This window comes from Halictus rubicundus, chromosome 13 (genome assembly GCF_050948215.1).
Source record: "Halictus rubicundus isolate RS-2024b chromosome 13, iyHalRubi1_principal, whole genome shotgun sequence".
Classification (NCBI taxonomy): Eukaryota; Metazoa; Arthropoda; class Insecta; order Hymenoptera; family Halictidae; genus Halictus; species Halictus rubicundus.
In genome coordinates, this window is record NC_135161.1 from 3030101 (window position 1) to 3056075 (window position 25975).

Genomic DNA, 25975 nt, shown 5'->3' on the forward strand with positions numbered 1-25975 from the left:
GTTTGTCACATTAAATTTTGATTGTGGCAATTAATTTTATTTATAATTTATTCTCTACCATTTGAAAGTTGTAATATTTAATAATAAATACTACAAATTTCCTTCATCAATAACTCTTATGATCGATCGAAATGAACTTCTCTCATTGATAACTGTTATGAGCGATAGAAATAAATTTCTCTCATCGACAACTGTTATAATTGATCGAATTGAATTTCTCTCAACGATAACATTTACCAACAAGAGAAAAATTTTTTATTTTTATAATCCTGACTTGTAAACGATACGATTTTAGTCGATGAAATACTTGTCATTCCATGACTTTTTTCTTTTTGGTTATAACAGTTATGGTCCCTGGGTCTGTCTACTCCCCCGCGATCTCTACTCACACCGCTATCGTACGTCAGATATCGCTGTCGTTTGCCTGTCGTACCAATCCACAAGAAAATATTAAACTTCGTTCTTTTTATAATACATTGCTTACATTGATTATACACTTTAGCCAACAATAAGGGTCCCGGTATCAACACCCGGACACATTTCTTTTCTATGTTTATCGATGTTTTTTTTACATGCAACTGCATATGTTTTATTGCCTTGTGTAGTTGATCAAAAAATACATCCAGACGCGCATAATGATATGACCTTGAAATGAACTTGATCTCCAAAAAATTAAAATTTTCTGTAAAATTTACGTTTATCAAAATCACAGGCTTTCGAGACGATATACCCAATACGCGCGAACCTGTAAATGTGAAGAACACGTTTCTAAACATATAAAGTGTTTATTGTTAAACCCCTTGCATTATAATATCGAATCAGTCTCGTGACGAAGATTTTGAACAGAGTCTACTAAATATGTATATTATTAATAGACTGCGGATCTTTAGGCAAAATAAAAATTGTCTGCATTAATTGCATGGAATGGAAGCCACGTAGAAGATTGTTTCTGCCTTGAATAATCTTAATGAGTTGGAAATAATATGTTGGGGTTCCTAAATTCTTTTAATCTTCTTACCATTTCAAATTCTACCACTATTCTACCACCTTGTTTTCGGCATAAATGCATAAAATCCGCAGTCTAGTCATTTCATATAAATCGAAATAAAATTCTACTTTATCGTTGTCGATGTAGAGCCATTATAGAGAACACATAGACCTATGTACATACAATAAAAACAAATTTCTTTCTTCGTCCAAGAAATTATGAACGACAAAGAAACTAGAATCATTGTAACTGTAAAATAAATCGTAGTGCAAGGTACTAAGGAATCATTTTTTTAAGTTCTCATCTTCATTGTGAATAGTAATGTTATGAAAAAAAACATGTTAATTAATTATTTCTCAAAGGAGATCTTTCTAATTGCATATCAGCTGAATCTGCATTACTAGTCGATGCAGAATCTATGCCCGATCAAGGTCGTTTGAAGGCCATGGTGTTACGCGTATTTAAATATGAACGCGTATTCGAAGCATGAACTCGATATGAAAATATGCGAGCATGAACTCGAACTGAAAGTTTTAAAAGACAATTCAAGCTAGTGATATATAATTATTATTTTATCGTTTGTCTTTATACAATAATAACTAATTCTCCGTGTTACATACCTGTTATCGTGAACATGAGCTTAATATCTGACATATGTGATGGATAAACCGAGCGCAAGCATGTTAATAATAAGACAAAATTACCCCTGTTTTAAATTTTGAAAAAATGTTCTAAATTGTGTAGTTGTTGTCTTTCCGATTACTGGTTGTTAGTGATTAATTATTATTATTACTTGAATAATGAAAAGCTTGTAAGAAACTGTATTGTAATAATATTTTATTACATTTAGCAATGTGTTACATTGTCTCGAGCCAATACTCTAACTTTAAATTTGTATTAATGAAAATCTGTTCTGTGGTGGCTACGTGTGTATAATATCAGTTTGAATTGTAGAATATTTGTGTGATAAAACTCTTATGCGATTTTTAGTTGACTATCCGAGTGTCGGATGTGAACGACAACGCGCCGAAATTCGAATTGCCTGATTATCAAGCGCACAACGTGGACGAGGACATATCGTTGGGAACAAACATACTAAAAGTGAAAGCGACCGACGCGGATTCCGGTACTAATGCGGAAATAGAGTATCTAGTGTCGGACGATCATTTTAGCGTCGACTCGCAGGGGATCATAGTTAACAATAAGCAACTCGACGCGGACAACAACAATGCTTACTACGAATTCGTTGTCACTGCCAGAGACAAAGGTATTTTTATTCTTTATAGAAATATTTCAACAAATATTTCCCTCTGTGAAAAATACTATAATAGAAAATTTACATATGTTTTAATATGAAATTTTCATCGGATATGCTACATAATTCACAAGTAAAAGCATTCAGAGAGCGCCATAAAAACACCATTTATTATGGCATTTACAACAAACAGCGTCAAGAGTTATTATTAATATATAGATAGTCTCTGACATTAATAGTGTGAAAATTTACATTATCGACGACGAAAAAAAAAATGTTAAGATACATATTGTTCATACAGCGGTGTAACTACTAAAACATAAAATAAACGTATTCATAATTGTCTGAAGAAGTTAGCTATATCGTCATATCCGGTTAAAAATCGATTCTTTTTACGTGTTTTCATAGGTAGGTAAATATTGACGAAAAGTTGTGAAATAAGTCTGTTTTCAAAATTTACAAAAGTAATAAAGTATAAAATGGTCATTGAAACTGTAATTTTTCTGTATGTAATCATCAGGATTATATTCTTTACAAAAGATGTGTTTTAGTTTTTATTTATATTCGGTCCAAAATACATATCTTGAACGCGTTTTTATTTCCTTGACCAGATTCCTCATTCCATAACGAGGCCATTTTGAATCTAATTTGTTGTTACCAGTGAGAAAGATTCTCTTGTTCAAAAAAATGAAATTTTTAAGATTTGATTATAGTTTCCGAAGCTACGAGATTAACAAAAATAATAGGATCATATAAATCATTGAACCAATTGATCGGCTCATTGGTCGAGAAAATGGTTAAGGAAAAATCTGAAAATTGATAGGGCTCATTACACATTATAGACGATGAAATATTTAGAGTTGATTAAAGTCATAACTGCGACTATTTCATGATCATGATTTTGTTAAATGAAATGCTACTTTTAATTATAGCCTGTTTTAACCGATATTGAGGCAAAATGAACCGTATGTAACAACACCGCCTTTATGATTATTTAATACAAATACATATAATAGTTTAGTTGATAATGTTGTAATAACAACATGTTTCCAGTCGTGAATACTGCTTATTGTCATAATGTCCTTCTGATTTCGATTTTTTATTATACAGGTGAGCCACCAAAGACGGGTACGGCGACAGTGCGGGTGTACACGAAAAACAAAAATGACGAGGAACCGAAATTCTCTCAGCAAGTGTACACGCCAAACGTGGATGAAAACGCTGGGCCTAATACCCTTGTCACGACCGTGGTCGCGTCGGACAAGGACGGCGACAATGTGAGATTTAGATTCGTCGGTGGTAACACCACGTCGGGTCAGTTTGTCATCGAGGAGATTACCGGTGTGATCCGACTTCACGGAAATAACATTTCCCTGGACAGGGACAAATACGAACTAAACGTAACTGCCCTTGACGATGGGGCTTGTTGTCTGAACGGACAGTCAACCACGCACACTAGCACGGCGGTCGTCGTGGTTTTTATCACGGATGTGAACGACAACAAGCCGGTTTTCAAAGACTGTAGAATGTATAACCCGAAGGTCGAAGAAGGCGCACCAAACGGCAGCACTGTGATTAAGGTGCAAGCCACCGACGAGGACAAAGGTGTAAACGGCCAAGTCAAGTATTCGATTGTTCAACAGCCTAATCAAAAGGGAACGAAGTTTACCGTTGATGAGGAGACTGGTCAAGTTTTAACAAATAAGGTACGCTTGGACAAAGATTTCACGAATTTGAGGATAAATACTCTGTTACGAATCTGCGTGAATCGTATACCCAGTGTCGCCAGATCAAGACTTGTTCCCCCACTCTAACTTCCCCTTCCACCGTGCTATTCCCCACGCTTCTGCCGCGGCCCGGTCACGTGACGCAATTCGTCTCTGTCGAGCACACTCCGGTACTGGCAGTGAGAGAGGGTCACCTTTTCCCCCCAATTCCTCCTCCCTCCCCTCACCTAGAGACACTGCGTATACCTGCATCAGTCCCGTTCAACTATCGTCCGTGTGGGCAGAGAATTTGGTTCTCCGGGCATAAGCGACTTGGCGGGAAACGAACCACGCCTCCTTCCGATGGTTCAGCCTATGACAATATTTTTCCCGCTGACGTCACATTGCCCTCAGCTATGCCCGCGGGCATCGGCGGGCGTCCTTGCCCGCCGCAAAGCTTGCTGAACGGGTCTGATGGTGATTCAGCTAAGCGTGCCACTTAACACACTATCGGCGGGTAACACCATGAGCTTGACTCACACGTCTAGCGAGCGAAAACAACCTGAAGGTTGCTTACAAAGAGTTGTGCAAAACAAAATATTTATTACATGAAAAAAAACAAGCATTGGTAAGTGCTTTACTAACACTTAGCGTACGTTCTGCATAAAAGGTATTAATACCCGACCCGCCGATTGGCGCCAGTCTGTGGAAAAGGTATTAATACCCTTCCCGTCGATAGTGTGTTAAATGTTATGTAAACTATTTCGTCTATGAAAAAATGGCTGAGACGAAAGTTAATAGCATGTGATCTGACTATTTGTTTTTTTCCTATTTTGCTTTATTATCGAGAAAGAGAGATAACCTTGACTTTCATGTCTACAATACATAAAACTACAACAGGAACAAGAACGTTTAGTATTCAAATCATAAAAACGTAGGTGACACAGCTCGATTAAACCATTAAATGTATTATAATTTTGTAAATATATTTTGAAACTAAACATGAAGACGTTGAATTATGTGTTCATAATACTTGCAGGTATTTGATCGTGAAGGAGACGATGGGAAATTTGTATCCGTTACTGTTAAAGCAACGGATCAGGGTGAACCTTCTTTGGAAGGAGTTTGTTCTTTCACTGTTGAAATCACTGATGTTAATGACAACCCGCCATTGTTTGACCGTCAGGTGAGTAAATATATAACTGAATGCTAATAACTACCGTAGAATATGAGAATCTACAGATATACAGGGTGTTAGACTATAGGTGGGACAAAATTTAAGGAGTGGTTCTCCGTGACAATATGAAATGAAAATAAAGAATAAAAAATTTGCGATTTCGGGTCCTCTTTTAGTTATTAACAATTAAAAATCCGCCCAAAATGCGGCAACCCAACCAACAGAGGTGTCCGTTGTGTGCGTCATAGAGGTGCGCGACAGCCACGTATCAAGTGACAAATACATGCTTACTTCGGTTCTCGGTTGGGGCCCTAGCGAGGTGAAAATGTTTCAAGGATTCACATATTAATCGTTGGCTGACTTTGAACCTGGCTAAAATCCACAAGGGCATTTCTAATATCCTCCCTATAGAATTGTCGAGTAGAAGGGATCAATGCCTATTCACTTCACTATCAGGCTCACACAAGTAATTGATCACTATAAAATTGTTTGCATATATCCAGTGTGTCCATAAATATTGAATGAAATCCTTGCAAGTGCAAGTGTTCACAAAAATGCACATATGTATTTGTTTACGTAACTGTACACAACGTACACCTCTGTTTGTAATAACTGAAAAATGAAGCCGAAATTGAAATTTTTTTATTCTTCATTTTCGTTTTATATTGTCACGGAGAAAAACCCCTTAAAAGCCAAGGGTAGTCACGTGACTTTTGCAGAGTCAAAAGGTCGGTAACTGCTGTGTAATTTCCGTTCACAGCCTTCAGACACAGACTTAAGATCCGTCTTGGTCTTGATCTGACGGGTCGTAAGTTTGTCACTGAACCTGTCACATTTTTTATCTGTATTATCGATATTCTGAATTCTGACGCCAGAAACGTGCTTCAAGTTTTTGGTTTTATTTCGTAGAGAATCAAGACAAAATATAGCTCAATTTGTAGCCGGAGATATTTTCTAGCGCGCGCTACTCTCGATTTCCTCCAGGAAACTCATCCAATGGCATAAAAATGCTTGGATTCCACGGCATGCACATCGTCAATTTTTGGCCAACTTCAATCTCTTATATTATCAAATATCTGCATAATCTCGTCAGCTCATGACCAGCGCGCACTAGATTGAACCTTCCTGTTTCGAATGAGCCCTTTACCAGCGAAAAATATTCTCATATAAGGACAAAAAGTTGAGGCACATAAAACCAGTTTTCGCCTATTTTTGTCGGTAACCTGGTCACTCTACCTTATCGCGAATCTACGGAGTCTTGGCTCTTAAATTTTCTCCCACTTCTAGTCGAACACCCTGTATATAGGATGCATAGCGTAGTGCTACCGCGAAAATTCTGGTTATTACGTACAAAAGAAAATCGAGAATATGTGTAGAATGAAATTTTCATGTCCGGATGTTTCGTTTTCGAGAAAATCAATTTTGAATATTCGTCTGTTACGCGTATATTTAATCGTTCGTTTTCTGTTCAGCGCTATGTTCAGACTGAAACAACAACCAAAAACTTTTTGTTGATTAATGTTTTTTAAAATACTTTTAAATCTCGAGATTTGTTACCTATTCCATTTGGAGCAATAAAAATGAGGTAAAAATAAGAAGCACGCGGAAACTCATTTTCGCCGTCGACGTGATCGCAGTTTACTGTATAATCAAATATTCAGGATAGTAAAGTATCTTTCAAGTCGTGATGCCAAATCTATGATAAAAGCTAAGCAAACTGTATATTTATAATTATGATACTGATCAGGATTGATATCACCATTTTGTGACACTCTATAGACATATCGAATCAAATAGTTTACCAAACTTTAAAGTTGTTTTTTATGAGAACGGATGACTTGAGACCTATAGTTTCTCTAAGACTTTTGTTCTACACGATGAGTACTGTAGAATGAAATAAAAAAAATTTTGACCTTGAAAAATTCGGCCAAGGTCAATTTTGTACCAAATCTTTGAACAGATATTCGCCGATCCTCAGGTGTAGAACCGTTACGCCGTAACGGTTTTTACATATAATTTCACGATACCCTGTGTACAGGTCAAATTGATTTTAACGCTAGGTTCCAAAGAAAATTCGAAACTTATTAAGGGTTGAAATTTCGAATTTATTGTTCTCGATGTTCGTATAACTGAAACTTTCATCTACTTGCAGCGATACATTGAGAACGTGAAGCAAGATGCTAGCATTGGTACAAATATTCTAAGAGTGTCGGCATCGGACGAAGATGCCGACAATAACGGGGCCATAACATATTCGTTGAGCTCGCCTAACAATGATCAAGGCTTGGAGTACTTTGAGATTCAACCAGACTCTGGTTGGATCGTGTTAAAGAAGCCTCTAGACGTGAGTATTTCTATTGTCGGTCATCTACTACATGTCTTTATTTAACAGTAACGAAAGTAATTATTCTCTGATGGATCGCCGTGTGTTCTCGAACACACTTCGCAGACTTTGTTTCTGTTATTTAATCGAATTTCGACCGTGCATTTTTATCGATATTGTCCGCATCTTTGTACGACTTGTTGAGCCTCGACGCTCCACTCGAGTATACTAAAAAGTAGCCCGATTATTTCGAATGTCGAAAATCTCGTTGAATATAAAAAAATCAATTGACAGCCGAAAACACACGTTCCATTCATCGCCATTGTTACGCCCGTACGCACTCACACATATAAAGTGGACGATTCCATTTGTATATGTATGTGTGCGTCTATACGATAGAATATATATATTGATATTTATACTATACTATACTATACTATACTATACTATACTATACTATACTATACTATACTATATAAATACAAAACTTAAGTGTACACCTTCTGCCGATATATTGTACGTTTACGTTGACTTACGTTCTTTACCACGACTCCGTTTTGTTGCTGATCGGATAAATTATATATACTGATATACGTTTGGTCGGCAATTATTTCTCTAATTATCACTAATATGCAACGACAATAAGTTTCCTTTTTACGGCACATGTATAGAACTTTTTAATTCCCATTGATATGCACAATGTGTTCACTATGGTAAATACTTAGCTATGCCTGATTTCCTTCAAACGCTTCATGTACCTGAATCGATCGACCGTTCGGGCTATTTTTGCAACAGAACACTCTCTCTCTGTCTTTCTCATTCTTTTCTATCGAGTACATACTCGCGGCGCGAGTACCTGTTTTACAAGTTCCAAATCGAGCTTTTTTCGAACACACCTCTTGTCTCCAATATTTTTGGTTTTGATGAAATCGCCGCGGTCGGTCGCCGACGAACGTCTAACGCGTACTGTTTCTCGTTTCCCCCTTTTGTTTGTCTCGTTTCTTTGCGTTATCGACCTCCGTCTAAGATCATTTTGTCCATTATTCTTCTGTTGTTCCTTCGTCCTCTCGGTTCGATTCGTCTTTGGACTCTTCTTGAAATCGTCGACCGTTCAAATCTAAATTTTCTTTTTCTTCGATTGGAAATACCGGAAGCCGCGTTCTTCTCTCTCTTTCTCTCTCTCTCTCTCTCTATTTCGCGCGCGCACGCGCGCTCGTTCGAACGGTTGCGCTTTGTTTATTTTTCTGCGCGAATCGAAAGAAGAAAAAAAGAAAAGGAAAGAAATGAACGACGAACAAAAAATGAAAACGGTTCGCGGTTTCGCGTCGCGGCGCGGCGCGGCACCCAGGCAAATCGACCGGTGGCGAAACGAGTGTGTGCACTTTTTCATTTTCCATAACCTAGCCGAAGGAGGACGTCTGCGAAAATTTTTTGTTCCCCTCTTTTTGGACACACGTGTCACACTGAGCCCGCGGAGAAACAACGGGAAGGAACGAACGAATAACAGAGCAAAAGGAAGGGAAACGGTCGACTTTACCCAACTAATCACCTTTTAATTATTCTCCTTAAACTGAATACTAATGTGAATGTTTTTCAAAAGGGAAGTGATGTTTTTTGAACTTCCAGGAGCAGGTGGGAACGACATTTTTTGAGCCCCACGTACGGTGTACTTCAACCTCTACGCATTTTGTGGTGCATCAGACATAAACAATTTTTGAAAATGCTTGCATATTTTATATGAATGTGTTTTTGATTCCTTTACAGGAACGGATCTCGCTCTCATTCCTATCCTTCATCTCTGCTCTCTCTCTCTCTCTCTCTCTCTCTCTCTTTCTGTCTATTTCTCTCTCTCTCACTCACTCTCTCTCTCTCTTTCTCTCTCTCTCTCTTTCTCTGTCTATCTCTCTGTTTCTGTCACACCCCACCACCCCCACTCTTTTGTCTCTCTCTCTCTCTCTCTTTCTCTATCTATTTTTACTTTGAATTTCTCTTCTCCATTACGTATATTTCGTTCGTTCTCTTTCATATTTGCCATCAATTTTTTCTTCTACTTTGCATCGTGACTAATCTCACTCTCCCTGTAATTTTTTCCTTTGATTTTTGCGGACGTTCACAAAAGATCTTAGAATCGAAAGAAAAAGAAAAACAGAAATGACTTTTACCATTTGCATTTTGTTCCCACTGAATTGTGAAAACTATTTTGAGCTTTTTTCCTTTTCGATTTTTGTTTCCGGTCGCGTCGTTGGAACGATCCGAGTAAATTTTGTATCTTTCCTTTTTGTATTTTGTAATTTCCTTTTCTCTTTTCTTGTCCTTCTTCTTCTCTCTGTCCCTTTAAACACGTCCCAACTTTCCTCCTCTATTATCCCGCAAACCACGACGTGACTGACAATGAGCCAAAAAAAAAGTGCAAACGAGAAACATTTTTTGCCGAGAGCGCAATAATAAACGATAAACCGTAAGAAATCTGTCCGTGGTGTGACATTTTTTCTTCTGTGATTGGGGCGGCATACCAGTGTCGTTACGGGACAGAAAAAAGCGAAATAAAGCGGATCCATAATACAAACGACGAAACAACGTTTAAAAAAAGAACCACCTAAAAAGCTAACCCACCGTAAAAACGTCCATCGGTTTTTGAGTGTCGTTAAAATGAAAGAATCAGACGAAGGGTCGTCATAATTTTTTTTCCTTCTCTCTGTAACTCCGGATACCTATCCCGAACCGGCAATCAGCTCCACTCTCTCTCTCTCTCTATCTCTCTCTGTCTCTCTCTGTCTCTCTCTCTCTCTCTCTGTCTCTCTCTATTCCCAGCCACAGAGCTCTCTATTATTCTCTTTCTGTCTTTCTCGCTATCTCTATTTCTATCTCTGTATCTGTCTGTTTCTTTCTTTCTCACGTCAAACCCAAATTCCTCCCGATGCCTACTTTAAACGCATTCTCGCTTGCATGCAAAATGCCTGCATTGGTTGATTTCGTAAAGGAACTAATTTGAATTTCTTATTGTTTATGTTTGTGTTCATTGCACCATTTACTTTCTTCGGATTTGATGATGACAAAAAAAAAAGGGCTGTTTTCCAGTAAGTAGGAACTACGTTCTTGTGTTTCCAACACACTTTGCATCGAGAACACAGTATAACATTGATAAGCATAAAAATGTTATATGGGCGCAACAGAGACAAAAAAAAAATAAGAACAGAAAAAAAAAGTAAACAGATCATACGCGTATGATATTCGTTGCAGTACTACTATAGCGCAATTTTTCCGTTCGATTAAATTAAGTATGTGTAATCCATTGTGTTTATCGTTTCGATTCGTTTGTTCTCGCCTCTGTTGTTGTTCTAAATGATTACTGTCACTCGGAGACGTCACTCTTGTTTTTTCTTTTATGTATTGCTCTCTCTTCTCTCTCTCTCTCTCTCTCTCTCTCTCTCTCTCTCTCTCTCTCTCTCTCTCTCTCTCTCTATCTGTCTTCTCTTTCTCTATCTATCTCTCTATTTCTCTCACTCTCTCTCTCTATCTCTCTCTCTCTCTCTCTTCGATCGATTACTTTCTTTTTATATTTACGTTCTATCTTGATTACCATACGCGTTCTCTAACGGGTTTGTTTCGTTTTTTATGTGTCTTTTTTTTTTCCTTAAACAAATTCGTTTCTTTCTTTGATAATGTACACTCGCGTCACCGCGCCTTTTGTTCGTTCTCTTGTCCTGGTCTAAGGCGTATCCGCAGGTGAAGGACCTCTTTGACATCGGGCACTGCCGATAACGATTTCCAACTTTGGTGAATGAAAAAAAATCTTTTCAAAATCTACATTCAAGGTTCAGTCATTTCAGTACGTCTACGATTTGTCATCGCACTGTGTGTGCGTGTGTATATCATTCACTGCGTATATTAGCGTCAACTCCAAGTACAATACTGATCGAAAAAGTGAAACGTTATCGGCACACAAGATTAACCAACTCTAGTTTTTCTGTTACTCGCTTGCAAAAGCGTGCAAAATGCAATCGTTTCGAACATTTCCTTTATTTCGAACGTTGACTCTGTCGGGTATGTATACATATTGTCATTTTCCAAACGCGTAGATACGAAAACTGTAATCCGGTAAGTATAGCTTATAGGACCACATATCATCGTGCATCGTTGAAAGTCAAATCGTCAAATCGATCGACTATCCAGTGTCTGGGTAGAACCGATCCCGACGATGGCAGAGAGTTGCAGGTCGGTCAGAGATTGGCAGACGCGTCCGGAGACCGTTGTTAACCGTTGTTAACCGTTGTTAACCGTAGAACAACCCCGAGTAAAAGAGGTCTGGAACGGTAAAGCGGATACACACGAGACTGTACGGTCCTTCACTCTCTTCTATGTCTTTCGTTTCGTTTCGCGGTCAAAGAGAAACAAAGGGCCCTCTTTGGGTCATCACCGACGGCCGTTGGTAACCGCGCTCGTCACTGAGTGACTTATCTCCCCGATAAAACGTCGGTAACAAAGAAAAACCAAAAACAAAAAAAAATAAACGAAAAGAAAAGAATAAAAGAAAACAAATGAACAAAAATTAAAAAAAAAATTCATCCGCCGACAACAGTCCCGAAAAAGTGTCCTGTGAGTTGACGGCCCAATGTTTTGCCACTAGCGTGACAGCTATCGCCTGCGAGTACGGGCCTCCGACAGAGGGATGCAAGTCTTGTCCGCAGACGTGGACGTTGAGTTAGACGTCGTAGACAGAAACAATAAACCACCTGTGTGGGATCAGAATGTATACGGCCCCATTCACATCAAAGAAAATGTCACAGTGGGTACTGTAGTGACGTCGGTGAAAGCCAGGTTTGTATGCCACGACATGACCGAGACAAGACACGTGACATGCCGTGCCGTGCCATGCAGTGCTACTCCCTTTCTGTCTTTTCTGTCTTTTCTCTCTATCTCTTTCGACGTCCGTCACGTATCCGTCTAATTTTCGTTGCTCTTCGTTACTTTTCTTCTATTCCGTCACCATTTGTTTTTTAACCCAGTCTACTTGTTCCGTAGGCGTCAAAGTTCATACGTTCTGTATCATTGGATCATTAACGGACCCTGTCGCTTATGTTATTTGTTACGTACATTCTTCTACTTTTGTTCGTTTCATTACATGTGTATATCGATGCCACTCTGTTTCTTTCTACGCATACATGATGTATTCCACGGGAGCTAAGGCATGCATGGTTAAGCGCGGCGCGGTAGATCGCTGATTGGTCGGACACTCCTACCTACTACTACCTACTACTACTACTGTTACTACAACTACTACTACCATTACTATACTATTACCACTACTGTCTATCCCTTACTTATGTTATAATTGTTACCACTCGTCGGAGTCGATTTTCTAGCGAACGTTTGAGAATCGAGCATATCCGACTACCCGAAATGTATGTATCCGGGGGCCTAACGAAAAATTGAAACAACGCGAACTCGGCAGTGGAAAACGTTCGACGCGAAAGGATTCTCGAAAGTACCGGCGAACGAATCGGCTTCGACGATTTTAGCGGAAAACATCTTTAGATGTGTACGAGTTCGGAAAGCCAGACGCCGGATTGTCCTTAGCGCGATGATCCGTATAGGGTAGGCGAGGATGTAGCGAGAGATCCAGGTCCCCTTCAATCTGTGGGGGTTTTATTTTTCCTTTCACGAGCAATAATAAGCAGGTGCAGAAGCGGCCGCGAAAGCGTATCAGCGATCGGCGAGATCCCTTGTCTCAGGGGATTGGGTGTCCCCGTGTTCAGCACGGTCAGCTTTCAGCTGCCGCTAGTCGTGCTTTGCTTAGAGCGTGAATCATGCAACTAGAAGGCTAACAGACCGAGCAGCGGCTAAGGCAGAGAGAGGCTCCGGTGAATATCCTCCAGGCAGACCAATGACATACTAACGTGACACAACGATTAACTACTGGCTACACCAGGGTGCAAAGCAATGGCTGGCAGATTATAAAACGGGAACACGCACAGATACTGCTCGGAGAAGAGAGACAGATAGATAGAGAAAGAGAGAGGGAGAGAGAGAGAGAGAGCGAGCGAGAGCGAGAGAGAGAGAGAGAGAGAGAGAGGGAGAGATAAACAGAGCGAGCAACATATTTAATCGAGAGCAGTGCTCCTCTGAGACAAACACCAACTGCCACGAGTCGTTACGACTGACACTAACGCCATTGTTTTTTGTTCCCGTTTGTTATACACGCGGTCTGGTGTAGCGTGAGATGTACAAGCTGGAAGCGACGGCTCAAGACAAGGGTTACCCGCCCTTGTCGCGAACGGTGGAGGTTCAGATTGACGTTGTGGATCGTGCAAATAATCCGCCCGTATGGGACCACATAGTCTATGGCCCAACCTACTGTAAAGAGAACGTGTCCATTGGGGCTAAAGTTGTGTCTATTAAAGCCAGGTCTGTCACACTGTTAATGCTCCGTGCGGCTCTGCACGAACCCGCCCTGCACGCAATCTCGTGGCAGTATTGTTCTTGTGCACGTTAATTGATATTGTGTACGGTTTCAAAACACACACATACACATACACGCACACGCGCGCACACAAACAGTCGCGTGCGCGCATCTACATACAGAGTTACACACTATGCAACACTTAAACGCTCGCGTACGTAATGTTGATCATGTCGGTAGTAATGGGCTCAGGATGCTTTGAACTTGGGACGATGCGTGACGGCGTTGCGAATCGCTTTGCGTATTATTCGAAGGTAGACAGTTTTGTATCGAACGGTCCAAACCGTTTTTCCTGAGTCTTGAATGTTTTTGAAATGTCAATTGTAGTGGCAAGCTATAATAACGCTTCACATCGAACAACGCGATCCGTCGTATTTTCTCATTCGTGCTCAAAGTAATTTATAGAGTATCATACGATATAGATATATTAACGTTACTTTGGCACTTTGGTGCCGTTGCATGGCATTGTGTTACTCGCGCCCCTCAAGAGCTGCCCACATTTTCGACTTCTTCACTGTGCCAGTACACGGTCAGTCTTTTGTTTCGAGTTTCTTAGTGCGTTCGATAGTTTTCAATTCGAACAACACTTGAAGTGATTCTCACGTTTAAGTAATTGTATTCAATTTAACGAACAGAGGTGTTGCAGGTATGCAAAACACAAACGTGTTAAACAAGTCTCGAAATACAACTTGTTCTATTAAATTATGAAAATCGTTCGGCCTGATACAATTTTAAAATGACCATGGTTTAGTATAGATTGATATGAATGCATCAGAATCAATGTAATCCTTTATCACTTTTCTAACATTCTAACGTTGCATAGCCAGTCCGTTTAAACTTCATCGATTTAGAAAGATTATATTGTCCAAATCGGATTCGTAAACACGTATACTTGTTTACAGTTGCTAACATGTTCTATCGAATATGTATTATGAGATTTTGCTAGCTGGATAACGCCCATTGCTACACGTGACAACACAATGAACACTCGCACAGATGGACACGCATACACGTCGGGTGGTGAGCACGAGTATTAATTTGAAGGGACGAAGAATGAAAGAAGAAAATATGGGGGAGTACGACGAGCGAATCAATCGTGAGAGCTCGTTCATTTTCACACAGGTTGCGTGAATTGCGCGCCGAACCGATGCGTTCTCCGTTCATTTGAATGCCCAAAAAAGAAACCAGAAAACGATCGTGCAGCGAACATATACAACATGCTTCAATGATCCTTGCCACTTGAACCCACAAACCCCAAGGTTGCCAGCGGTAAAGATCATTGAAGCTGTTAAGCACATGTTAAGACATGACGCCAACGAATACGAAAAGAGCTGTGTATTGGGTATAATGCATAAGGTAGTCGTTTCTTTCTCTTAGCCTTCGAAAATTGCATTTTCTTTCAATGTGACTCGTCCGTTTCGTTGCATCCCCCAGTCATTGTTCACAGACTCGACGACACTTAGCAGCCGTGCCGTGTCGACGCAACTCGCAGTCGAGATCAGCTTTGTGAAATTGTATAGAATTAATCGGTGTACGGAAGTGGTTTAGTTACTGGTTCCGTAGAGCACGGTACCAGAAATGTAGCTTGACACAAATCCCTACGATTTGTGTAAACGATGACGTGAAACGATTGACGTGAATCCCGTCGATTTTGAAGAGAAAATGCCAAAAATCCAAGTTCTAACGTTAAGAATTCACTGGTTCAGAAATTATGCCTGTTTAAAATTAAGCTATTTCAAGCGGTTTTGACAGGTAAGGGCGCCGCCATATTGGTGTGTGCTCAGACATCCGTCCAATGAGTGGAGCCGCGAGAAGACTACGCTTGCAAATCTACGTTATCGACATTGGCGCGTGCTTGTAGTGCCACCCAGCGGCTCCGCTCGTTAGACGATGCGCGACGGTGAGGACATACCAACATGACGGCACCCTTGCCTAACAAAAACGCTTGAAATCGGCCAACTTTAAACATGCATAACTTTTGAAACAGTGAATTCCTAACGTTAAAACTGGGGATGTTGTCATTTTCTCGTCAAAATTTGCAGGATTATGTAAAAAAAAAAGTCCAAAATTTGTGGTCCCCTAAGTTAACGTTTAACCCACTGATGTATTCTACATTTTGTCTCAACTTAATACTGTAACTCATGTAAAATAATTAATTCAAAACAATTTTCACAAGCATAGAAACAATTTTTTGTTTAAATTATTGACTCTATTGTTTGAGATTCCGGTTACATGTTGTCGTTGTAACAATGGAAATTCAGCAAATTATTACACGAACGATTTGTCAAACATATTTCAAATCTTCCGCACTTCCGATTAATATTTAAATTAGTTAATAAATTTAAATTATTTTTCAGTTACAGTTAGTTCCAAAACTGCTTACTTATTTTACGAAATATAACTTTATAACCGACAGTGATGTGGATGATAAATTTTCAATAATTCACATTACAAATATTTTGAGAATATAGAATATTTAATAGTACAGAAGATCTGATACAGGGTTATTAGAGTATGTGTACATAACTTTAGTAGTGAATGTAAGACATTGAAATTAGAAGAAAAAGTTTATAGAGCTTTTCGGTTGATAACACGGAAGTTGGTAAGATAGACACCCATGTCAGCCAAACCTGCTTTGAGCAAATTTTAATCAATGTTTGTAATCGTACTTTACGAGTAAAAGGCAGTCATTTTGATGCGAAGACGATGCTTGGAGCAGAATATGGTCCTTAATTGCTATGAATTTGCTGACCAAAACCTGCTGCCAAATTCCGAGGATAATACGGACACTGATGACACGGTGTTTAAGTGAAAAGTTTGTAGACGGAATTCCATGCCAAATCGAGGGCAAATCGAGGCCAAACCTTGCCCTCATGAAGAGGGCAGGTCGGTCGCACTAAGAGCGGGCCTAATCTTGCCCTAAAAATAATTATCGGATAAAATTGAAGTAAACCTTGTTGTAGGAGGGAAAACGGAATTTTATTTAAATTTCTAAATTATATAATGTTATATAATGTTTAAATATTTAAATTATTGAAAATACATGAAACTTATTTACAAATCTTAGAATAATGACAATAACGATTTTGATCGATATTTACTCTTAAAGTAAGGTTAGGGTCGTTCTTAGTGCGACCGAACTGCCCCCTTCATGAAGGCAAGGTTTGGCCTCGATTTGCCCTCGATTTGGCATGGAATTCTGTCTACAAACTTTGCACTTAAATACGGTGCCTAATGCGGAAACGGATGGATCGGAATTTGTAGACAAGTTTTGGTGGCAAATTTATAGCAAATCAAAAGCAGATTGCTTGCAGAGCATTTAAATGGCTCCTGATAATATTCAGTGAATCAGATGATCAATAGTAAATCATCTCGAGGTATTTCTGTGAAGACAGAAAACCAAGGAATACGACATAAAAACTTCTACAAACTTGGAAGATGGTCATAATGAACATACACATATACAGGGTGGACTATTTCAATGGGAACACCGAATGGAAACATCTCTGTTATTAATGATTTTATGAAAAAAGTTCTCAAATCAACGTTGTATTATTTCAAGGGGCACATGCAATGGTAAAGTTATTTTTTGTTTAAGGTCTTTCTTAAAAATAATTTGTGGTCATCGGTGCTGTTTTAAATGGAATGATGTAATTTATTTGCATATTCCTTCAAAGCATAAGAAAACAAAATTGTCGACTTGTACAACCATACGGTTTCATTACGGAATTGTAATTGTTATTTATGTCATGATTAGACAGCGAATCTGTATGCAAAATAAAAATTTTCTACTTGGATTACAACAAACTGTAGCAAAATGGAAAGGGTACAGTCGAAAAGGATGATCAAAAGTACCTCCAAACTAAATTAATTTTTAGTCACACTATTCGATAGGGCTTCCAAAGAAAACTCTGTATAGCAAGTTTCTAGTCTGTACCCCTAGCACAAGAGGAGTTAGGATGAACACGGTTTTAATGAAGTATGCCTTACATCTTCCGTTCTGCTCAACAAAAAATTACGAAAAATGTATGAACATTCTATCTAATAGCACACACAACTGTGAATATTTTTCGAATTTTCTAATGTAAATTCGATTTTTAAAAAATTCCAGATTTTATATTAAAGTTATCAGATGACCATGTCTAGACTATTATAGTAGTTGCGTCTTATTATGACTAATATTGTGTACTTTTTCACATATATTAGGCAGACATGTTGAAAAAAATTGAAAATCTTCAAAAATCCGAAAAAATACCAAAATTAAGACATTGTTGAAAACACTGTTCTCAATTTTCGGCAGACTTTTGTATAGAGTTCATCGTAGTTAATAAAATAAAAAATCGATTTTTCATTACTTTTCTATACATATATTATGCAATATTGAACATTTCCATATTTAGAGAAACAATCCTAAGGCGTGCGACTGCTAAACCTCTTTTGTAGTTTTTTCCTTTCCATATGATTGTTGTTTTAGAAATATTTTGAGCAAAAATGTTTAAATTAATACCTTTATTCATTGAATCTGTTGAATATGAAATGGATTTTAGTTGCGTATGTATATTTTAATTTAACGTGTGTTCCAAAATTTATGGTTTTGAATTGAATTTTTAATTGTGTATATTGTTTCTTTTAATATGGAAATGTTAAATACTGCACAATATACGTACACAGAAAAGTAATGAAAAATCCATATTTTATTTTATTAACTACGAATAAACCTCGTATCTTTACAACTTCTATGGGAAATATGCATTTTTTGGATTTTTGAATACCCTATTTTTTAAAAACATGTTTGTCTAATCTAAAAAATCTAAAAAACTACTGATTATTAATCATAATAAGACACAATTACCATAATAATATTAAAGTGACCATTTGATAACTTCAATATAAAATCAGCAATCTTAAAAATTGATTTTTCAGTAAAAAATTTAGAAAATATTCACAATTATGTGTTTACTATTAGATAGAATTTTCATGAATTTTTTTTGTAAATTTTAGTTCCAGGTTCGCCCTATAACTACCCTTGTGGTAGGGCTACCCCTAGGCCGTATAAACCTATAGACACGACACAAATAATTTTCTTTGAAACAAAGATAACGGAATACGTGACGTCACAAGTTCCAAAGATGTATAAGCCATGCTCTACTCAACTACTATGCTATACTTAATATATCCTAATACTAATACTAATAGTTTCGTCTTTAGTATTCTTATAATTAATCGCATCTTCAAAGTGATTACAATATTGACGTGATTTACGAAATGTTGATGTAAATGTCTTGATAAACAATAATCGAAACTGTATTAAATTATTACTTGTGATTACCTGGTATACAAGTAGGCGATTTTATTCACTTATCCTCTAAATTACATAACCGTCTAATGCAGAAAATAGCAAAAATATATCTGTTGTATTAAAAAAATACCGATGACTACGAAATCTCTAAAACGAAAGATGACTTTAGAGAAAAAATAACCTCACCGGTGCATGTGAAAATACAGCGTTTACTCGATAAATGTTCAAAACAGGATTATTTGTCCATCAAACAAATGTCTAAAACCTGATTCGTGTCATTTACAAATTACATAAATAAATCACAAAAGGTTCCAAGGGATGCAACGAAACATGGTGGTTGACATCGTGGTTCGTGCTGTTTGCAGATACGCAATGTTGCAAAAAGCTGTGTTACGCAATTAAACGAAAATTTGTCCGAATCTATCGGGAATCGAATGGCGGTGCTACGTAATCGGTCGTGCGCGCAAAACGCAAAAAAAATATGCGGACATTACAAAAACCCACATTCATTTTAGCAATTACGTGGATGACTGCGGAAGTCGCATTTAGCCGCGGAACTCATACTGTTAGTGTGTGTGTGCCGTAAACAATTTTTTGGGCATGTTTTACAAATAGATGCTTCCCTTAAACACGGTACTCGAACCGATATACATACGTTCTCCCTGACTTTGTCCAATTTTTGAGCGCGACACCCCATATTTTCCGTTTCTTCTCCATGGTTTTCTCTTCTGTTTTGTACGTTTCTTGCACCGGATTGGCTTTTTTCAAAATTCTTTATCTCTCATTGTTTCCGTTCTTGTTTTGGTGTGGTCCATGATCACCCTCATACGGTTCTCTAACGCGAAAGGTGTCGTAGCGCATCGTTACGCTAGCAAGACCGCAGAGGTTAGTGACGTCGCTATGACACGCGAACCAAAGCTTCTCATGAAAATGGTTTTATTTTTCCCCGTGAATACGTCTAAGTGTACATTTTGTAGTGGGTGAAGTTGTTCGATTCGCCTACTTGGAATTAGTTCGAGAACTTAACAACTACAAGTAAATAACTCAAAAAGTATTTTAAACTATACTTTCTTAGTGTTATGTAGATTTTGTTACTTATTGTTACCATGCTACGTAGCTCAAAACAGGTTGTGAACGTACTTATTGTTTTCGACCTGTCCTGGCTAAAGATTTTAAAGGGAAACCCAAAAATGTATTAGATAACATGATTTTTAAATGGTTTTTAAATATTGTCAAACGCTGTTTGCAGTTTTTCTAATATTTATCAATTGATACATAACATATGCACAAATTGAGATATTCTTTTCTTGATTTCTTAATTTTTTTTAAATTTATTAAATCAATAAATATTAAGAAGTCGTGGTATTTAATAAATATACTATCATAATCAATCATCATCATTCTATCTTTTTATCTATCATTTATTCTGATTTTTTCTAGCATACTCTTCACTTATCTATCTTTGATTTGAAAAAAAACTATATCTTCATGAATTGATCCAAAACTTGTGAACGAAATAAGAAAATTACATATGGAACTTTTTCCAAATTATTTAAGAGCTACGTTATTTAATGTTCACTGATTATTCCGCCCATTTAATATTGCAAATAATGTCATTTGTCACTGTTTGGTTAAAGTTTGATCGAATTCGATTAGAAGTCGCAATGATAGTAAATAAACTAAATTTTCAAAGATTCCAAATATTATGATTAACTAAAATATTTTATTTTGTTTTAGTGGTAAATAACTCTTTTTATAACGATCCTTTGTACGATTAATTTGAAATGAAATGAATTCATCTGTCGTTGATGACGTAGGTAGTTACATACGTACATACATACTTACATATGTTTCTATTTTAACATAGTTAACAGTGATTTTTCCATTTCTTTTTGCTGTCACTTAAATCTACGAAAACGTTTAGTAAACAAATTCAATTATCATAGAATTCTCTCTGATTCGATATGTATCGTAATTGAAATTGTGAATTAATGCAAACATCTGCAGTGTTCGTGTCAAGGCACAATTTGTTTTGAGCTATGCAATATTCTTGAATATTATTTTCTTTCAAAGTCGGCATTTTCGAAGTTATCAAACTGGTTCCGGTTACAAGCTCCAGCTCACATACACAAGTTTACCTCTGACAATGCTTTGCGTCGCGTTGTCAAGCTTTGTCCGCCACGTTTTCCGTTCTCCGAATTTTTTCGTTTCCAATTCGTTGCGAGATTTGCATTGGGTATAGATCATGGATATATAATATACATATATATATATATATATATGTTTATATATACACATATATATATGTATATGTATATGCATATAAAATACATCATACATACGTATTGTACATTACGTGAATGCCGTATTAATTTTTGGGCATGTTTTGTCAGTTGCTTATCTGCGGTAGATTACCGTACTGTTACTGAAAGCAAACATTTTCGTTTTTATCGTTTGATTTTTCATTTTTCTCCCGATTGTAATCGAACATTTTTCCGTTGGACCACGATTTTTTCTATTTTGTCTTACATTCGGGAGAGTAGTATCATTCTTGTAGTGGTTTTTTGCCGGTCGGACATTTTTTGCGCCAATCAGCGGCAAGCTCTGTATAACAGAGGCTAAACTTTTCTTCGGGAAACCAGAAATTTTTCACTTTTTTTTAATGGAATCCTGTAGATTTTTCCGAGAAAATGCCGAAAATCCATGTTTTAATCCTAGGAGATCTGTAGTTCAAAAGTTATTCGCGTGTAAATTTGAACGATTTTAAGCGTTTTCTCGCCAAAATCTACAGGATTACATTAAAAAAACAGTTAAATATTTCTGGTTTCCCGAAGTAAAGTTTAACCTAACATAGACATTCAACAGTTAGCTAGAACGTCTTGGGAAGGTTCGTTAGCAGACCGAAGTCGAAGGTTAAGTAAAGTGAATGCTCCATTAGTTAATTTTAAATGTTTTGGCGCGTTGTTAGAACTGACTTCGATGCGGCTGTCGCCAAAAAACCATTTTTCAATCGAAGATCTGGTAACGACGGAGTAAGTTAAGGTTTCAACCACAATTGTGTTTCGAAAACGGTGTTTTCTATGATGCACTATGGTAAAAACGAAAAGAGTGACTGCGATTTTCTGTCTTGTTTGGTTCGTCAAGTCAGACGATGCGTTAATTAACGATGATCGCGCTCATACACGGCTACCGACCACCACGCACCATGGTTCAGGGACAGTTCAAAGCACAGATTGCGGGTGCAGCAGGTTCACGTTGCTCGTTTGTGTCGTAATTAATCTCATCTCGTTCTGTATCGGAAGCATCGGATGTTCTCGCTTTCTTAGTATGCAATCATGGATAAAAATACTAATCACGCGTACGTTGCACAAATGCGTGGGGAATATCAGGTGAAAGGGTCACGCTCACTAATTGCTAACCGACACTAAATCCGATGTACACTGAACGTTTCATCCTTCTTATACTCTGTATTTCCTTTTCAGTTCAGTTCCAACTATCCCGTTGGTACACAAGTTTACCAATCTCTTTTGCAATATACTTCAAAGAATTCGGTCTACAAACAGTGCGAGTGTTATCGTTTCAAATCTATTGATAAATATTTTCACAGCAGCTCAACGTCGATTTGCAACCGGACATTTTTACGGATGGTCGGGATTTAGCTTGCGACGTACGCTGCAGTAGAAATATCCTACCGATTCTGAATTTCCTTTCGAAAAACGTAATGATAGAAGGACACACAGGTAAACAGTACTACTACAATTTTCTATAGAAGAATTCAAACTTGTTGGCTCCATGTATACGTAATAAACGTGAATGTATCTGTAACTGGTCGCAAGAGTGCCTCAAACACGTTTTCGATTGTAAATTTTTCGAACTTTCGATATTCTATGGATGTATTCATTAATACATTAGCTAAAAGTACGTATAGGTGAACCGGAAGGACAAAGTCGTATAATTCTAGCGTACAGTTTGCAGACATACACTATATCAAAGTATACAGAATTTTATCTTCGAACTGTTTAAAAAATTTGAAATTTAGCAGGCCTATGTAGACTCTCGTGTGTCTGATTGTACGTGCAGGTACTTAATTCTCCTCATTGATCAGGATTACGTTTAACTTTTTAAACCTACACGATAATGGCAACAAACCAAAGAAAAAACGTCGATTTCTAATTTCGTTCGAATTTATTTTATATAGAATATTAAGAAATCATACAACATTTAATTAGTTCAAAGTTATGCGAAAATTGCAACTTCATTGTACCACATTATTTTGCAGATGTGCATTTCCTTTGTATTTCATTTTATATCTAAAAATAGGTGTTTTTTTACGTTTCTGTGAAACGTTGCTTCTATTTGAATTGTTTTAAACCGGTGGCCTTTTAAAATAGCATGAGTAAAAGTCGCAGACTGTAGAAAAACTATTTTAAAATTTTTCATGACTTTAACAGCCAACTTAAAAATCCTCTTAATATTCCAGCGCAGTGCAGTCTGTTTAAATAGGCAATTTTTTAGATGAGTATTTTTTATAAAAACAGTCCACTTTTAGGGTTCGTACTTTTGAGCAATTTCGAGACTGGTTAATTTAATTTTTTCTGTCTAAGACTACATCTCGATATATATAGATACGCTATCACATTGCTAGTAAAATATACTACAACTACCTCCTCTCCGGTTTTTTCTAATGTTTACCTTTTACGAAAAAAACGCTGGTACAAATTATCATGAACACCCTGTATGCATATTTAAAAAAAGGAACACGAAATACTTTAGCTTTATTGTGTATTGTGGTTTGAAAGAAACTGATACGGTATTAATAACATCAACCCTTCCATAATTACGCGTTGCCTTTAGTGAAATTATAACAATAACACTTCTACCTTTGCAATCACTGCATCCAGAATTTCTGATCTCCTTCCAATTTGTACAATTCGAATCATTGAAACGCAGTGTTTGTCAATATTTTTGACACGGGATTGTTTGTCCTCCAGTCACTGTGTAAACGTAGTGACGCGTAACATCGATTCGTCACTGCAAACGTACAGTTGAAAAGTTTACGAGAGAAATTTTTCCTAAAATTCAATATTAAACAAGAATCAAGGATGCAAACGTAAAATTTTGAACGGTTCAATCTCCGTATTCGCTAACTTTGTTGTCTCTCCAAACAATTACTTTGCTTCAAAAGATTCTTGCAAACATTGAAATTACTTGACTTTAGTTCCTCGATTTACCTTCACGAAAACGTGAAAATATACGAAAATCATTGACTGTCTAAAGCGATTTCATAAATGTAGCGATAATATGGAGCGATTAAATTATTTGATTAAATAAAATCAGGAAGTACCGTTCACAAAATAAAGTGCAATTATATGGATTTATAAAATTTGAGAAGTTTTTGGAACTCTACGTATTTCATTGTTAGATTGGAATTCGAAACGTTTAAGCATGCAATGCTCAAATATAAAATTAATGCAACGGTGAATTTATTTGAACGACCTTCCATCTGTTCGCTTTTTTCGTAATTCTTAACTCGTTGATAATTCATTAAACTAATATTAAATTTCTTTGTTGGGTCTTTGTAAATGCTAATTAATTTAATGGCTGCAGCGATTGGTTCGTACGAAGCGGTAAATCCGTATTATCCATGTTTCACAACGGAATTGTATTATGCAGTACAGCTGATGTTTTTCGAACTCACTGTGTGTATTGATTCGTGGGAAAATGCTAAACTAATGAGTTTTACTTTTCCGTAAATATCCCAGTTTTCTTTAAACCCCTTTCAACCTATTTTACATGTAAGCTCAATCTAATGTTGCAAGTTTGAGTATCTTCTTTCGAAAAAGCAGACCATATTTTCATGTATTGTGTAAAACTTATCTTTAAATGCCTACTTTATTATTCTCAACAAGTGTTGAAAATAACGCATTTTGATATTACAAATGCATAAAACAATCTTTCACTAAATTTATGCGTTTACGATAATTTCAAATACAATGAAGTCGCTCCAAATAAATCGCATATAAAGAATATTTATACCGAACGGTCTTCAAAACATTACAAAATATGTGTTTGATTAAAATTTAAACTTAACAACGAGAACGACAACAATAAACATTTTGCTATATTTTACAGTAATAATTTCATGTTTGTGCCACCGTGTAATAATAAATCATCGAGACTTCAAATTAGCAAATATAATAATGTCTCGATATATGTTAAAACCTCGGAATCCGACATGTCACTTATATCGTGTATGTTATAGACACTATTCCCTGATCTCTTACCGCCTAGCATTAAACGTGGAAAAAAAATACCGAGTAACCAAACTTTTCTGATTTTCACCATTTTTTTTTTAATGAAAGTTTTACCAAAATACTTGCGACAATTTTCTTACTGAAATGTGCACCGCACATGACACAATGTAGATCATATTTACCTGTTTCATTAACGATACAATAGAATCTCGGTTATCCATGCTAATGAGTAGATTATTCGAATGATAGAACAGTTACCTAGCTATAGTGTTGTGTGAAAGATGTGTAAAGTAAAGTCTCGATCTAAGCCGGATCCTCGGTTCCGTGCTCCGACATAGATCGTGTAGAGCTATTAGTTTTTTGTCACCTCAGCGACCACGTCAAATATAGAAAAGGACAGCGCGGCAGAAAGCGCGCTACACGCTGTCAATTAAACCACTAAATACAGTTCAAATTGCATCGTGTTTAGTGTAATTTTAATCAGAAAAATGCCACGAATAAGTTGGCGAAAGT

General features: G+C 37.2%; 1 protein-coding gene across 3 annotated transcripts in view; it reads left to right on the forward strand.

Annotated features, from left to right (window-relative positions):
* Positions 1-25975, forward strand: part of LOC143360353 (neural-cadherin) — a 522812-nt gene that overhangs the window by 101878 nt on the left and 394959 nt on the right. For 2 of the 3 annotated variants that reach the window (XM_076799099.1, XM_076799100.1), the window contains 5 exons: positions 1979-2255; positions 3354-3949; positions 4989-5135; positions 7279-7470; positions 13664-13854. In XM_076799099.1, coding sequence (XP_076655214.1) covers positions 1979-2255; positions 3354-3949; positions 4989-5135; positions 7279-7470; positions 13664-13854 — 1403 coding nt within the window. Of the gene's footprint in view, positions 1-1978; positions 2256-3353; positions 3950-4988; positions 5136-7278; positions 7471-13663; positions 13855-22812; positions 22949-25975 lie in introns of those variants that run through there. The other variant, XM_076799101.1, reaches the window with a different exon arrangement.